Raw genomic sequence first — 14686 nt, 5'->3', positions numbered from 1 at the left:
AACAATAGAGGAGTTTAGACATTGTGATTCTTAAAGAAGAAAAAAGTTTTCTAGAGATATGCTAATTAGGGTTAGAATTGATCCTTTTACTGTGTGTTTCATACCTATACTTACTATCAGAAAGAAGACATGCTGTATTTTCATATTAAATTCTTAAAAGTATACTAATTTGAACCATTTACACTTGGTCTTGAATATTGAGAATTTTCTGAGTCAAAAAGTGTCTAAATAATTTATGTTTTAAAAAACAATTATTTTAAAATTATACTCTTTCATAATTGAGAAACACTATTATAAAAGGAATTCTTATGATCACTAAATAAACAGACCTGTTCTTAGACACTCAATAGAAAAGGACACTCTTATTATTGAGTATGTACAAACATCCTTACTGTCCAGATGAAATAGTTTTTCAGCCTGCAGCATGTTAGTAACATAGTAGATCTTGAGGAGATGAACCAATAAATTATAGCCCTTGGGTTCTAAGCTCTGACGGGAAAAAATAAGTAAAACTGATTCATATTGACAGAATTCTTTAATTCGAGTCTAGCTCCAGTTCAATTAAAACTAATGGTTTTTAAATTGATTTTTATTTAGTATTTGGTTCAACTCCTTGCTAGTTCTCTCACTATATATATAGTTTGTAAAAACTGCATGTTGCTTACCTCATAATCCTGTGCATGTGAACTATTGTGTCTTTAATCTTTACAAAACATGTCTGTTCATAGATGAAAGAGAAGTGTTTTCAACTTATGCGTAATGTCTGACAAATGAAAGAATAATTTTGAAATTGAATTGCTGCTGTTTAGTTTCCACAGTGCCTTCACAACCAGATAATCCGTTTTCCCATCCTGACAAACTCAAAAGGATGAGCAAATCTGTTCCAACATTTCTCCAAGATGAGGCAAGTTTGTCTTTTTTACCTTCAGAAAAATGAAGCCAGGTCAGTGTGTTGATATTGTACTGGGGCAGAGACCTAAGAGGTCAGCAGGACTGACCCCTTTCCAAGTCAATGGAGGCAGTGTTGTTGATCCTGGAACAAGGCAAGCTGTGTCTCAGTTGACTCAAACAGTAACTCTTTTTGGTCAGTGAAGTCAGATTGCATAGATTTTGGAATGGAACTTTTGTTTCAAAGTAGGTACAAAATAAGAACTCCAGGCAGAAATATTTTGGCATGAATTAATTACCCCTCTGTAACTTAAAGCTGGTTTGTACAAACTTAGTCTAGATAGTAAGACTACCTTGAAAGCATTTGTTAAAATGATGAAGCAACAGTGACACAGCAAAGTTTCAGGAGCATCTTCAGGGTGCAGGGACTTTACCTTTATTTTCTCATTTAATCATCCAACAGCCCTGAAAAGTAGGCACCTTCAGTATCCCCAGATATTACAGGTGAGGAAACTGAGACCAAAAGAAATGAAGTAAACTCAGACAGAAAGGGGCTGAACCAACACTGGAGCCCAGATCTAATTCCCATGTTGATAACCACTGTATCCTACCATCTCAAGTAAGAACATGATTCTTATCCACTTTTTATCAAGCATCTGGTATGTACCAGGCACTTAATAGGCATTTTGACATTCAACTCCCACTAACTATATGTGGTAGGTACTATTTTCTCCATTTTAAAAAAGAGGAAAGAACCTCAGAGAGGTGAAGCCACTTTCCCAACATTCAACAGCAATTAAAAAGTAAATAGCGGTAACTCAATTGTAGGGTAATTGTCTAGCATGTGCAAGGCCCTGGGGTCAATCCCCAACACCACAAAAAGTAAAAAAATATATATATATAACAACAACAACAAAGCTCATCTAGGACTTTAACTCAGGTGCTTTGACTTAATTAAGATTCTACATTCTTGCAGTCAGGTAGTTAGGAGTCTTGGGTCTGGAATCAAATGTTTCTATGCCTGCCTCTGATACTGTGTGATCAGAGGACAAATTCTTTAATTTTACTGAGTCTGGTTTCCTAGTACGTATCACACGAGATTGTGGTGAATTAGTGGGCTAGTGCAGGAAAATATATAGCACAGTGACTGGTACCTAGTACCTGCTAAAGGTCTGTGCTTTTTTTTTTGGTTTTGATCTAATTTTCGCTGGTAATAAAAGACTTTATCAACAAGCATTCTCTTAGTAGATGGAATATGAGAAAAACTCTGGGTAACATATAAATTATGCCCCCATTGCATCCTGAGAACCCTTCTCTCCATTCTAGGACCTTAGATGAACTGTATCTGCAAATGTTCAGCCCTTGCACATGCTTAAGAGCCCCACACTACAGTTTCCTTTGGGAAGAATCTATTCATTTTTTGGAACTAACTCATTAGCTGGAAGCTAATGGTAAATAACCAGTAGAGGTTCTGTGGTTTTATACCTTTGTAGATCTTCTTTGGTGTTAGATTATCATAGGAATGAATCATTTAACAATTTGAAAGATAAATCATATCAATTTCTGTTTTTAAATTTTTTCTTCTCCCTTCAGTTTTAACCTGTTCCAAAACCCCACATAGGAAAGTTCAAATGACTTGGGTTTATGTATCAAACATGCTAGAATTAAACTGAATCCTTTTACCTTCCCAAGTACATGGGTTTGAACTGGAATATTAAAAAAAAAAAAAAAAAAAAAAAGAGATAGAGATGAAATCAGGTCTCACTTCTTTGTCCACTGTCCCTTTGGGACTTAGCATTAGTCATACTTGTGTGACAATCACTGGTCCAGTTCAACAAGACTAATGATCTGATAAACTAGGTAGAATATAGCACATGCTATAACAGAGGGAAATGGTTATTCAGTATGTGGGGAGAGAATGTAACAACAGAGACATTTAAAAGGTATGTTTCTTTTTTTTTTTTAATCCTTGAGAGGATTTTTTTCTCATCCATGTTATTAATTTTGTTTCTCTCTTCTATTAATCTGCATTATAATTGGCATCCATTATATTGGTGCATAATTGCATGGTCCTGGAATATGTTGGCATGAACTAACCACTCTCCATAACCCCAGGAACTCCTGGACTGCTCCATAAGCTCTCTAACCCCCAAAGGAGCTCATTATGAATCATGAATTTTGTAGGCTACCATCCAACAAACTTTAGATATAAATATAATGAAATTTGCCACTCCTACTTTTTTGTCCCAGGCACACATTTCTTGGGACATGTTTAAAATAAATATCTTACTGCATTTTAATTTTCTTAGAAATGTGTTAAGATCTAATGTGGGTGGAATGTATAATTTAGCAACAAAAAGTTAAGCACAAGAGCACTACAGGAATAATAAGGGGTGATATAAAATTTAAGTTGAAATCAATCAGACTAGCATTTCTTTTTCCTAGTTTAGTATTATCTCAAGTAAAAGAATATTTGACTTTTAAAGCTAAGTCTACAATAACAGTAAGTTCCCTGGGCAACGTAAATATATAACATTACAAAAGCGACAAGAAGTCTCATAATAATGCTGTTTTCTATAGCGCCTTGCAGGTGAAAGTATCACTTTGTCATTCTAGTAACTAAACACTACCCTCCTCTTTAGGTGAAGTGTAGTATAGACCACCCACTCCCTCCTGAATCCTATTCTTTGACAATTAGTGCTAATATCCTTTAACCTTGGGAAATGTCATAGATCAGTGGATACCAAGATCTCTTTATCTAAACAGAGATTCTGCCCTTGACTCATATCTAATTTAAATGCTGTGCTTATTATATGATGTTTTGTAGAGTGATGACAGAGAAACAGATACAGCATCAGAAAGCAGTTACCAGCTCAGCAGACACAAGAAGAGCCCAAGTTCTTTAACCAATCTTAGCAGCTCCTCTGGCATGACATCCTTGTCTTCTGTATGTAACCAAAGGCTCCATGTTAATATCTTTCTGCTTCTCTAAACCTTGCTTTGCGTGCTTTGTAAAGTGGCCTCCAGTTGTAGTCAGACTCCAAGGGCACAAGCATTTTCTCTAACCCATAAGGGATTTCCATATCTATTTAAATGAGAAAAAAAATTGAATTTAAGTACTTCACAAATAAAACTAAATTGTCAAGAAGATGAATCACTAAATTTTTCTATATTTACAGATATAGAATTGTACCTATCTTTTTAATAAGCCTGTTGGATATTTATACTGCTCCACATAAAAGGAGAGGTGTTCCTTTCTCTTATAGAAGGATGCAGAAGGGTTGTAAAAGGAAAACTCCCTAAGTATAGTTGCCTAGATTTGATTTAAGAGAATTTGACTTTACGTGGAACTTGTTGCATACAGCAAAGTAGTTGTATGTGCATATAGTATGTGTGTAGAAACATATATACATAAGTGTATTGAGATACACTTATCTAAATATTTTTATCATATACATACACATATGTATATCTTACCAGGTATGCTAAGGAAATGATGAAGCTTTGCTTAAATTCTTACTAGCCTTGCATTTCTGAAACCTTTTTAAAGAAATCTATTTAAATTGATTTTCTGATGATAATCCAATGTATACCCTTGGGAAAGCTTTAAACCCCTTTCATCAATCATCCATTTTCTATCCTTTCTGACCTCTAGAAGTGCACGGCTCAGTAAGCATTTTCCTAGATTCAGTAGATGAGTAACATGGTAAAATTCCTTCTTAGTGCCTTGGAAATTTAAGCAATGTGTCACTGTGATTTGTGACCCTAGAGTTTCTCACATTTTCTTTCTTTGGCATTTTAAATACTATGCATGCCTAAAAATGGAACTTTGAATGCCACCTAGCATAAAAATCACCCTCCTTTCAAATGAGGCAGCATGTAAATAACTTCACATTTCACTTTTCATCTGTGTCTTTTAGGAGCAACTTAAAAACAAAAAACCCTAACCATGTATATCATATCATGTTTTCTGTGTTGATATGTCCTTACGCCCTGCTGAATTAACTGCTTTCATATAAACTAGAGAAATAATGCCAAGCAGGGATTATATCCATGGTTTTTGCTCTGGGTTCAAGAACAACAAAGAGACAAACACTGCATTTTTCTGATGCTTCCAGGTGAGTGGCAGTGTGATGAGTGTTTACAGTGGAGACTTCGGCAATCTGGAAGTGAAAGGAAACATTCAGTTTGCAATTGACTATGTGGATTCACTGAAAGAGCTGCATGTTTTTGTGGCCCAGTGTAAGGACTTAGCAGCAGCAGATGTTAAAAAACAGCGTTCAGATCCGTAAGTACATCTTGGAGTCACCTACTTAGTTTTCAAACTATTAATCTTATAGGAATTAAAAGAACAGAAGAATCAAAGGGACTGTGTTAAAAGGAATATTTGGAAAGATGGAGGAAAGACTGTTTTATTTATTTTATAAACTGGTATGCCAAACATCAAAATTGTAAAAATCACAGAGAAATACAAAAAGCTTCAAGTTGGAAGAGACCTTTGAGGACATCTTGTCCAGTTCCTTCATATTATAGATAAGGAAATAAGGGCTAGAGAAGACAAGTAACCTATATATGTGAATTCAGATAGCAGCAAGATTAAGAATCAAAACTTGAACCCCAGTCTCTTTCCAGAACACTTTCAAACTTTTTAATATTCATCTGTGTTTTAGTCAGCTTTTTCGCCACTGTGACTAAAAGGACCCAACCAGAACAACTGTAGAGGAGGAAAAGTTTATTTGAGGCTCACAGTTTCAGAGGTCTTAGTCCATAGAAGACCAGCCCCATACCGCAGGCCTGATGGTGAAGCAGAACATTGTGGTGGAAGAGTGTGGCAGAGGGAAGCAGCTCACATGGTGATTATCAAGCAGAAAGAGAGTTCTCCACTTGCCAGATACAAATATATACAAATATATATAGCCATGCCCCAATTCGCACCTCCTCCAGCCACACCCTACCACTTCACTTACCACTCAGTTAATCCCTGTCAGGTGATTAATTCACTGATTGAGTTAAGACTCCTATAAACCAATCATTTCTCCTCTGAACCTTCTTGCATTGTCTCACACATGAGCTTTTTGGGGACACCTCACATCCAAACCATAATAATCGGTGTAAAGATAGTTAAGACCTTAGAATGACATAGTTTCCATATTTAAATAAAGTCCTACAGAAAAACTTTGGGGGAAATTATTAATCTTTTAAATCACAAGTTTGATTGCATTTCAGTTTATTTGCCAAAGTCAGATGGTAGTCTCCACTTATCCCTTTGTAGAAATCTGATTCTTAATTATTTTGCTGGGCCAAACCCAACCCAATATTTTTTCTTTCATTCTTAGTGTAAAAACAGTGGGTTCCAACATCCTTCATTTTATAATTGAATATGGATCAATTAGACTTGTGCTAAATTTAGATTTTCCTCAAAAGACAACAACAAAAACTTAAAAAAAAAAAAAAAAAAAAAGCTGGAAGCACCAAAGCCTTTTATCTATAGAAAACAAACCTGTAGAATTAAGCACTGTGTTAGAGGTGGGCCCCTGCTCTGCCCCCTACATAATGGAAAGTCAGAGGGCAAAAATGAATTCAGAAAATTTCCCTTAAAAAATCTCCAAAGCAATATTAAATGATCTATTCCATTAAAATCCCTTTCAACATCTAATTATAAAGGTGTTGGTAGTTACTGTTTTTCTCAATGTGGTTCAATAATTATTTCTACTATCAGTTTTGAAAATGATTTTCGAAAGTAGAGATGGAAACATTTTTATCTTCTCTGACCTGCTCTTCTCTTTGTCTTATTTTTAGATATGTAAAGACCTATTTGTTACCAGACAAAGGCAAAATGGGCAAGAAGAAAACACCTGTAGTGAAGAAAACCTTGAATCCTGTGTATAACGAGATACTGCGGGTATCTGTGAACACTCTACATAGGAAAATCCTAAATGCCGATATGTGCACCTTAAATAGCCTTGTCTTCTTGGGTAATATTTATACAAATAAAGTCAGTCACCAAGTGAAAACAAGGAAAGGAATACAAATTTCTGAGTATCTGCTCTGTATGAGATACTCCATGAGTTATAAAATGTTATATTGTGCCCTCCCCATGCATCCCCCCGGGTGAGGATCATTATCTGTACATCACAGATGAGGCAAATGAAGCTCAGGGAAATAAAGTGACTGACTCAAAGATATATCTCAGCTTATATTTTTTTTTAGGATTCCTGCTACCCTGAGGACCAGTCCTTCATTTATAATATGCACATTAGTCCCTTCCCAACCAGACCTCTGACCTCAACTTTACTCTTTTGTAATCTTTGTTCTAGTCATCTTATATTCCTTTCTGTACTTTGGAGGAGATACATTTTCTTGACTGCTGTTCTTTTCTGTTCTTTTGGGCTAGAACAGTCATTCCCATATTCTTTCCCTAACTACCTCCTACAGTCTTTAATGCCTCTTTCTATGGGGGGGCTGTTCTTAAACCCTAAGTTCCTCTGCTGTCTGCTACCTTAAAAACTTCGTTTTATGAGAGACTTGTGTTAACACTCAGCACTTTATCTAGTGTTTTGTATATCTTGACACTAAATTTTATGTTCCATGGGGGCTGTGCTGTGTTTATAGTTTGTGTACCTTTTGGCTGGTTACATACCCACACCTCAGAACTGAGAGATGGGAAAAATGATGGTTTTAGGATCGGCAGAAGAAAAATAATAGTACTTACCTACTTCAGTGGTTGTAGACATTAAAAGAGTTAATATGGGGGCTGGGGAGATAGCTTAGTTGGTAGAGTGCTTGCCTTGCAAGCACAAGGCCCTGGGTTCGATCCCTAGCACCACAAAAAAAAAAAAAAAGTTAATATGTGTGAAGTGGTTAGCATGCATTAAACATTTAACATATGTTCATAGGTAGTACAGTGTGTAGGAGAGATACCAAAAAATGTTTGAGAAGGATAGATGGATGGACAGATAAATGGAGAATATACCTGGTTGACACAACTACAATTCATTTTCTTCCCCCAAACTGTATCACACTATCTTTGTTGTGACTAACATCATTTAAAACTAAAAATGTAAGAAGTGTCATTCATTACCTCTTTCTGAAAACTTAAAAAAAAATTTTTTTAACTGTAAATGGACACAATATCTTTTTATGTGTTTATTCTTTATGTGGTGCTGAGGATTGAGCCCAGTGCCTCACACATGTAAGGCAAGTGCTCTACTACTGAGCTGCAGCCCCAACCCCTGAAAACTCTTATTTGGTTATCCTCTGGGAAAAGAAGAAACAGTTAAATAAATTCTCAATCATCCATGGTAGAATTAGCCACTTGTGGATTTTCTGTAAGCAAGTTTTTAATTACTGTTTAACTGTGATGTACCCTAGTACTCTTCTATTTCTGGGTCAGCTGCTTCAACCCTATACTCAGGAAAAGCCAGCTAATTTAAATGGTAAAGGCAGAGAAAGGCAGGTTTGTACAACCAAAATGGACATTCATGTAGTACATCATAAAGCCAAATGGAGATTATTTTTAGATTAGAAGTACTATTATTCCATGATTATATGTAATTAAGGATTGACTGGATTTGGGATGAAAAACCATTGGGATGACAAATCTTCTCTACTCAACCATGTGAAACTAGAAAAAAAAAACAAATTTTTACTGTTTTTTGAAAAGTATCTTGTCCAACAGGGATGTTGATAGGGAGGGGTGCATGCTGGTGTATAGGAATTTAGCACTTTCTGCGCATTTTCTCTATGAACCCAAAACTGCTCTGAAAAATAAAGTCTATTTGAAAATGTACCTTGTCCTCAGGTAGAAAAAAGGGATCCGATTATAATGATCTATATTTTTAGGCTGAATTTTATTTATATTATATCTAGTCTAAAAACGTCTAGCAAAAATTGAATACTTGACTTTTGTTTTTAGAAAGCTATTACCAGCTATGATATTTGAGCCATGGTCTACTTTTCCAGAGTGGGGGAAGAACATCAGCTATAGTGAAAGATGGGGTTTAGCTCTTTAAACAAGACACTTAGAGTGAGATGACTTTGCAACATTTTTGAGACTTGAAACCTAACGAATGAGAAAACCTGATCTACACAAATGACTTTCTCTTCATCTCTGTGTCATAACTTTGGCATAAAGAAATGTTACTCATCATTTAATTTTCTTCTTTGAACTGCAGTATAAAATCGAAAAGCAAATCTTAAAGACACAGAAGCTGAACCTGTCCGTTTGGCATCGGGATACCTTTAAGCGCAATAGTTTCCTGGGGGAGGTGGAACTTGATTTGGAAGCATGGGACTGGGACAACAAACAGAACAAGCAATTGCGGTGGTACCCTCTGAAGCGGAAGGTAAGTTCAGAGGTCCTTGTAGGTTGGTTGGTGTGCGACCTGGTATGTAAGAAAAAAGCTTAGTGACTTGACTTATGGTGCTGATCTGTAGTTCAGGATCACTTTAAATTAGGGTGGACTTATTTAGCTTGTACATTCTGTGAAAAAAGTAAAAAGAACTATAGGGAGAATGTTTGAATCCTTTAATAACAAATATGTCAGAGATTGTAGGAAGGTCATTTAAATAATTCATTTATTTGAAAATTAAGACATACTTTTTTTTTTTTTTTTTTTTTTTTGCGGTGCTGGGGATCGAACCCAGGGCCTTGTGCATGCAAGGCAAGCACTCTACCGACTGAGCTATCTCCCCAGCCCAAGACATACTTTTAACCTAGCATTTGTTCGGATTTTGATAAATGTTTCACGTGTTACTTGAAAAGAAAGTGTGTTCTTTGTTGTGTTGGATGTAATGTTCTATATCAAGGAAGTCATAATGGCTGCCAAAAATCTTTTATATCTTATTTCTGTGTACTATGAATTACTATATGATTATGAATTTGTCTGTCCTTTTAGTTTGCTGTTTATTTTCAGTTTGTCTTACTAACATTTAGAATTGTTCTATTTTTCTGATGGATTGACTGCTATCATTTTAAAATACCCTTTCTTACCTCTAGTAATACTTCTTATCATAAAATATACTTTGTATAGCTCATTCAACTTCCTTTGGTTAGAAGTTTGTTTCTCTCCTTTGATTTTCAACCTTTCTGAATTCTTGTAGTTACGGTTTTATAAGCAAGACTTAAAAGTTTTTTTCAGTCTGAAAATATTTGTCTTTTAATTGGATTATTTAGTTCATTTGCATTTAATGTAATTATTGACATATTTGGGTTCAAGTCTTAGTATTTGAATTTTTTCTTATTTCCATAATCACTTTCTTTGGGAGTAATTTATTATCATTTAATTCCATTTTTCTATTAATATGTAATTTATAGTTTTTTTCTTTATTGATTACTTGCATTGAAAATGTTTAATATAGGGGCTGGGGTATAGTTCAGTGGTAGAGCACTTGCTTAGTATGCACAAGATCCTGAGTTTGATCCCCAGCATCACACACACACACACACACACACACACACACACACAGCATAATAATGATGTGACTAATACCAATTAGGACTTTTACCACTTCCAGAACAATGAAAGAAACCAAGACTATTTTAACTCCATTTATTCATACTCCCATATTTTGTGATATTTTTATCATGCTTTAATTATCTGTATATTTAAGTTCCAGAAGACATCATTTTGTTTTAAATAATCAGTGCATTTAGATTTGACCATGTTTCCCTTTCCTACTTCTCGGTATCTTTTCCTGTGTCTCTATGTGGAGTTATTTCTTGTGTTCCAGACTTCCATTTAGTTTTACTTCAAGTGCTTCTCTGCTGGCAATGGATTCTTTCAGGTTTTCTTTGTATCATAACATCTTTTTCACATTAAACATTGAAGGATAGTTTTGCTCAGCTGCTAGGTTGGCAGTTTTTCTTTTAGCACTTTGAAGCTGTCATTCCATTGTATTTTGACTCTCATTTATATTGCAAAGTCAGTTATTAATCTTATTTTTGTTTCTTTGAAGTTTATGGGTTTTTTTTGTCAGATTTTTGGATTTTTTTCCCCTTTGATTTTTATCAGTTTTACTATAATTAACCAGGTGTAGTTTTATTTATATGTACCCTGTTTGGGGTTTATCAGGTTTCTTAAATCTGTGTCTTTGTGTCTTTTATCAATTTTGAATATTTCTCAGCAATTATTTCTTCAAATACTAATTTTGCCCCACATTTCCCCACTCTGTCCTTCTGGAGTTTCCAATTACATGTGTGTTATATACCTTTTTACTCTATCTCATGTCTCATGCTCTTTCTGTATTTTATATTCTTTTTTCTCTATACTTCAGGCTATTTTTTGGCAATGTATCTTTAGGTTCAATATTTTTATCTCCTACTTCTACCATTTAAACCCATCAACACCATAAAAATTATAATTTTCAGATTTAGATTTTCATTTGATTCTGTTTTGATTCCTTTTCACTCACAAATAATATGACTATAGTAAAGTTATTACTAGCATGTATTCAATACCTTAATTATTTGCAAGTCTCTCGTATTTCTCTTTAAATCCGAGTTTGATCACTTGGGCCCTTGTCTTGGTGTGCCTGTTCATTTTTTATTGCATGAAAAACCTTAGGAATAATATGAAAGGGTTTACTTTTCTCCTGAGGGATAAAATACAGATTGACCACCTCAGTCCAGTCTGGAATGAGCTGACAATGCAGTCAGGTCTTGCCCAAGGATATACACTGCCCACAAGTTCTCAGACAGTGCTGCTGCTGCTGAACTAGAGACCACCAAATTGAGAGCCACTGGTCTAGGGTATTTTCCAGCATTATTCCTTCTTAGCAAGCCATGGATTCCAATTTTTGTGCCCCTAGACCCATGAGATTGCCAAAAGCCCTGCTCAGCTCACAAGTGTCTTTCTATGTTCTTAGTTTGGCACTATGTAAAAATCAGCTAATGTTTCAAAGTGAAAAGCAGAGAAAAATGTTGGGCTCTGAGATTTTGTTCATTTGAGTCCTTTGCTGTCTCAATAATTCTTTTAGCTCCTTCAAATTGATTTTTTAAATCCTTTAAAAAAAATCTTAGTGTGAGGGTTGGTGTTGTTTAAGCGAGGCCATCAGAACTAGAAGTGATAAATATGTATATAATTAATATCAACCTTATTTATAATAAAAGAGTTCCACTAAAAAATAGTTCCCAAATGTTGCATCAAAATCACTTGCGGCACCTATATCTCGTCCTACCCAGGGTCTGCTGAATATGAATTCCTCAGAAGGTGTCAATAGCATTTTTGATGCATATTCATGTTTTGGAACTAAGGCTCTAAATAACCAGATTTGAGAGTAAAACTCTCTCTTGCGCTTGAAAGTAACAGATACTCATTTTAAAATTATTATTCAGTTTTTGTTATCCTTAGACTCCTATGCATTTGGTCTGTAATAATCAGGTTAATACAACTTCAAAAATGTAAGAGTTGACTTTCCTCCCCCACTTTCCCATATTCCTTTAAAGAAAGGGAATGCAAATTGTTTTAGGTGCTGACTGAATGACTAATAAAATGTATGTGTTTTGATAAAATCGAAAACATCTCAGGACACCTCTCCCATCTCCAAGCATACCATTCTGATTTCTCCATCATCTTTGAGACTAAAGGTTATGAAATGTTTTCTGGGTGCTCTGCAAGGTTTTCTAAGATTCACATCTTTGTTTTCTAAGTTATAAAAATAATAGTCTAATTCTGAGGCAGAAGGAAATTTTAAGGTAGCATGAGTGATACATAGTCATAGAAATAGAACAGGTATGGCCCTGTGACAGAGTACCCATAACCAGGATTAAAATATCTGTGACTCACACTTGCTGATATTCCTTTATTTTTCAGACAGCCCCAGTTGCCCTTGAAGTGGAAAACAGAGGTGAAATGAAGCTAGCTCTCCAGTATGTTCCAGAGCCAACCCCTGGTTTGTAATGATTTTCTATTTAGATCCGTGCTTTTTGCTTATCCCTTCCCTCTCCAAAGATTTATTCTGATATATTTTCAAAGATGAAGCCCTAAACAATTTACTAAGTTAATAAATGTGTAAACCAAATCAATTAATTCACTGTTGTAAACTAGATAACTCCTTTTTTGTTGTTTTTGTGGCAGAAAATCATATAACATAAAACTTAACATCTTGACCATTTTTAAGCATATTGCTTAGTAATGTCAAGTATATTTACTACCTTGTGAAACAGGTCTCCAGAACTTTTTCATTTTGCTAATCTGAAACTCTGCTCATTAAACAGCTTCCCTTTTCCCCTACCTCAGTGCTGTTTTCTGTTTCTATGAGAAAATTTTCATTTTGTCAGTCCATTATACAATCCTTATTTTAAGTTTCCCCTCACTTTTCAAAAAGTTTTTATCTGCACAGTGTGAATGGCCATTTCTTTATTCAGATTTTGGGCCTCTTGATAATGCTGTGATAAGAATGGAACTTGAATGTGCTTTTTCACAGCTAGGAATTAGAAGAATTCATAGGAAGTCCTTAAGAAATTAGAGCTTCTATTCTATAAATTAGATCTTCTATTCTCGGTCTTATTAATTTTTTTTCTGAAGATTGCTAATTATTATTATTGTTTTCTCAAGATTACTGATTACATCCTTGACATTAGGGCCTCAGGTCTTCAGTTCACTTTAGGAGTAACAAAACTGGCAGGAATTGAATGCCAGGCCCTATCCCTACACCATTTCTCAAGCAAGTTCCCCAGGGTGTTATCCTTAAGAGTCTGTAGAAATGTTATGGTTGAAACTAGTGGTTACAGACTCAAATGTTTTCAATAACTAGGTAGTGAGGTTAGTGATATGAAAGAAATAATGGAAGTGAGGGTAATGGCTGAACTGGAAAAAGGTACTCTACATTTAACAAAAAATATCAGAGAGCAAGCAGAGCATATCTTTGGGCCAAAATCCTGCCAGACATCATCTTGTGACTTCTGAATCTTCCTAAAAGGCAAATTTTTTTGCATATAATTTGTATCTGTCACTTATGGTCAACATGTATAGAAATGCTAATATCTTGGCCCATTTTCTCAGGAGAATTGGGTGTTGTGATGGGCTCCACCTTGTCTGAGTTTCACTTAAAGCAGGTTTTCTTCCCTGGAATGACTTCCTATTCTCCTCAACCTATCCAAGCCTTAGATGAAGTCCCATCTCCTCCATAATGCTTTTGCAGACTATATTAGCCTTCACTGACCACATTATTTTCTAGAATATTAGAGTAATAACTTGGTTTTCACTTTACATTGCATTTTTATAGTTTTATTTGAATTAATCTCTCCTACTTAACCACATGTAATCTATACCCCAGGGATATAAGTTGCTTTTTGTATTTCTTGTATATTAATGAAAGTGCAATCACAGGGATGAACATATAATGCTCATTAAATAATGTTTGATTTATTAATTGGGCTACACCATCCAGAAAAACCTGATAGTGTTCTTCTGTCCATGTGCACCCCATCTAGATAGCAACTTCAGACTAAACCAACTTATCAGTAATTATCCATAATATTAACTATTATGTATGCATGTGCAATATTCCTATAAAGTATATAAACACTTTCAACAAGAAAAATGGCTATACCTTAGCAAGGACCTATTTGGTTACTTCATACTCAAATATGTTTAAAAGTCCTTCTATCAGTACCAATTGATAATGGTGTTAATATTTGAAGGGATTATGCATTTCAGTGAGATATTTTTAATATAGCTATGAATGGATAACTCACATTCCTAATTTCTGATCTTATCAAACCAAGCAAAACCCCCAAAATGAGTATGAAATATTATGTACTGGGAATAAATATTAATTTTTTTTGTTCTTATGA

General features: G+C 34.9%; 1 protein-coding gene across 11 annotated transcripts in view; it reads left to right on the top strand.

Moving 5' to 3' along the window:
• The window catches only part of Sytl2 (synaptotagmin like 2), a 107070-nt gene that overhangs the window by 88576 nt on the left and 3808 nt on the right, over positions 1–14686 (top strand). For 8 of the 11 annotated variants that reach the window (XM_047516216.1, XM_047516214.1, XM_047516215.1 and 5 more), the window contains 6 exons: positions 810–904; positions 3716–3835; positions 5007–5176; positions 6688–6790; positions 9063–9233; positions 12702–12780. In XM_047516216.1, the coding sequence (XP_047372172.1) occupies positions 810–904; positions 3716–3835; positions 5007–5176; positions 6688–6790; positions 9063–9233; positions 12702–12780 (738 nt within the window). The remainder of the gene's footprint in view (positions 1–809; positions 905–3715; positions 3836–5006; positions 5177–6687; positions 6791–9062; positions 9234–12701; positions 12781–14686) is intronic. The other 3 variants (XM_047516217.1, XM_047516223.1, XM_047516218.1) reach the window with 1 other exon arrangement.

Source organism: Sciurus carolinensis, chromosome 11 (assembly GCF_902686445.1).
Source record: "Sciurus carolinensis chromosome 11, mSciCar1.2, whole genome shotgun sequence".
Classification (NCBI taxonomy): domain Eukaryota; kingdom Metazoa; phylum Chordata; class Mammalia; order Rodentia; family Sciuridae; genus Sciurus; species Sciurus carolinensis.
Note: the sequence above shows the minus strand (reverse complement) of the source record. Positions and strands in the feature narration are given on the sequence as shown.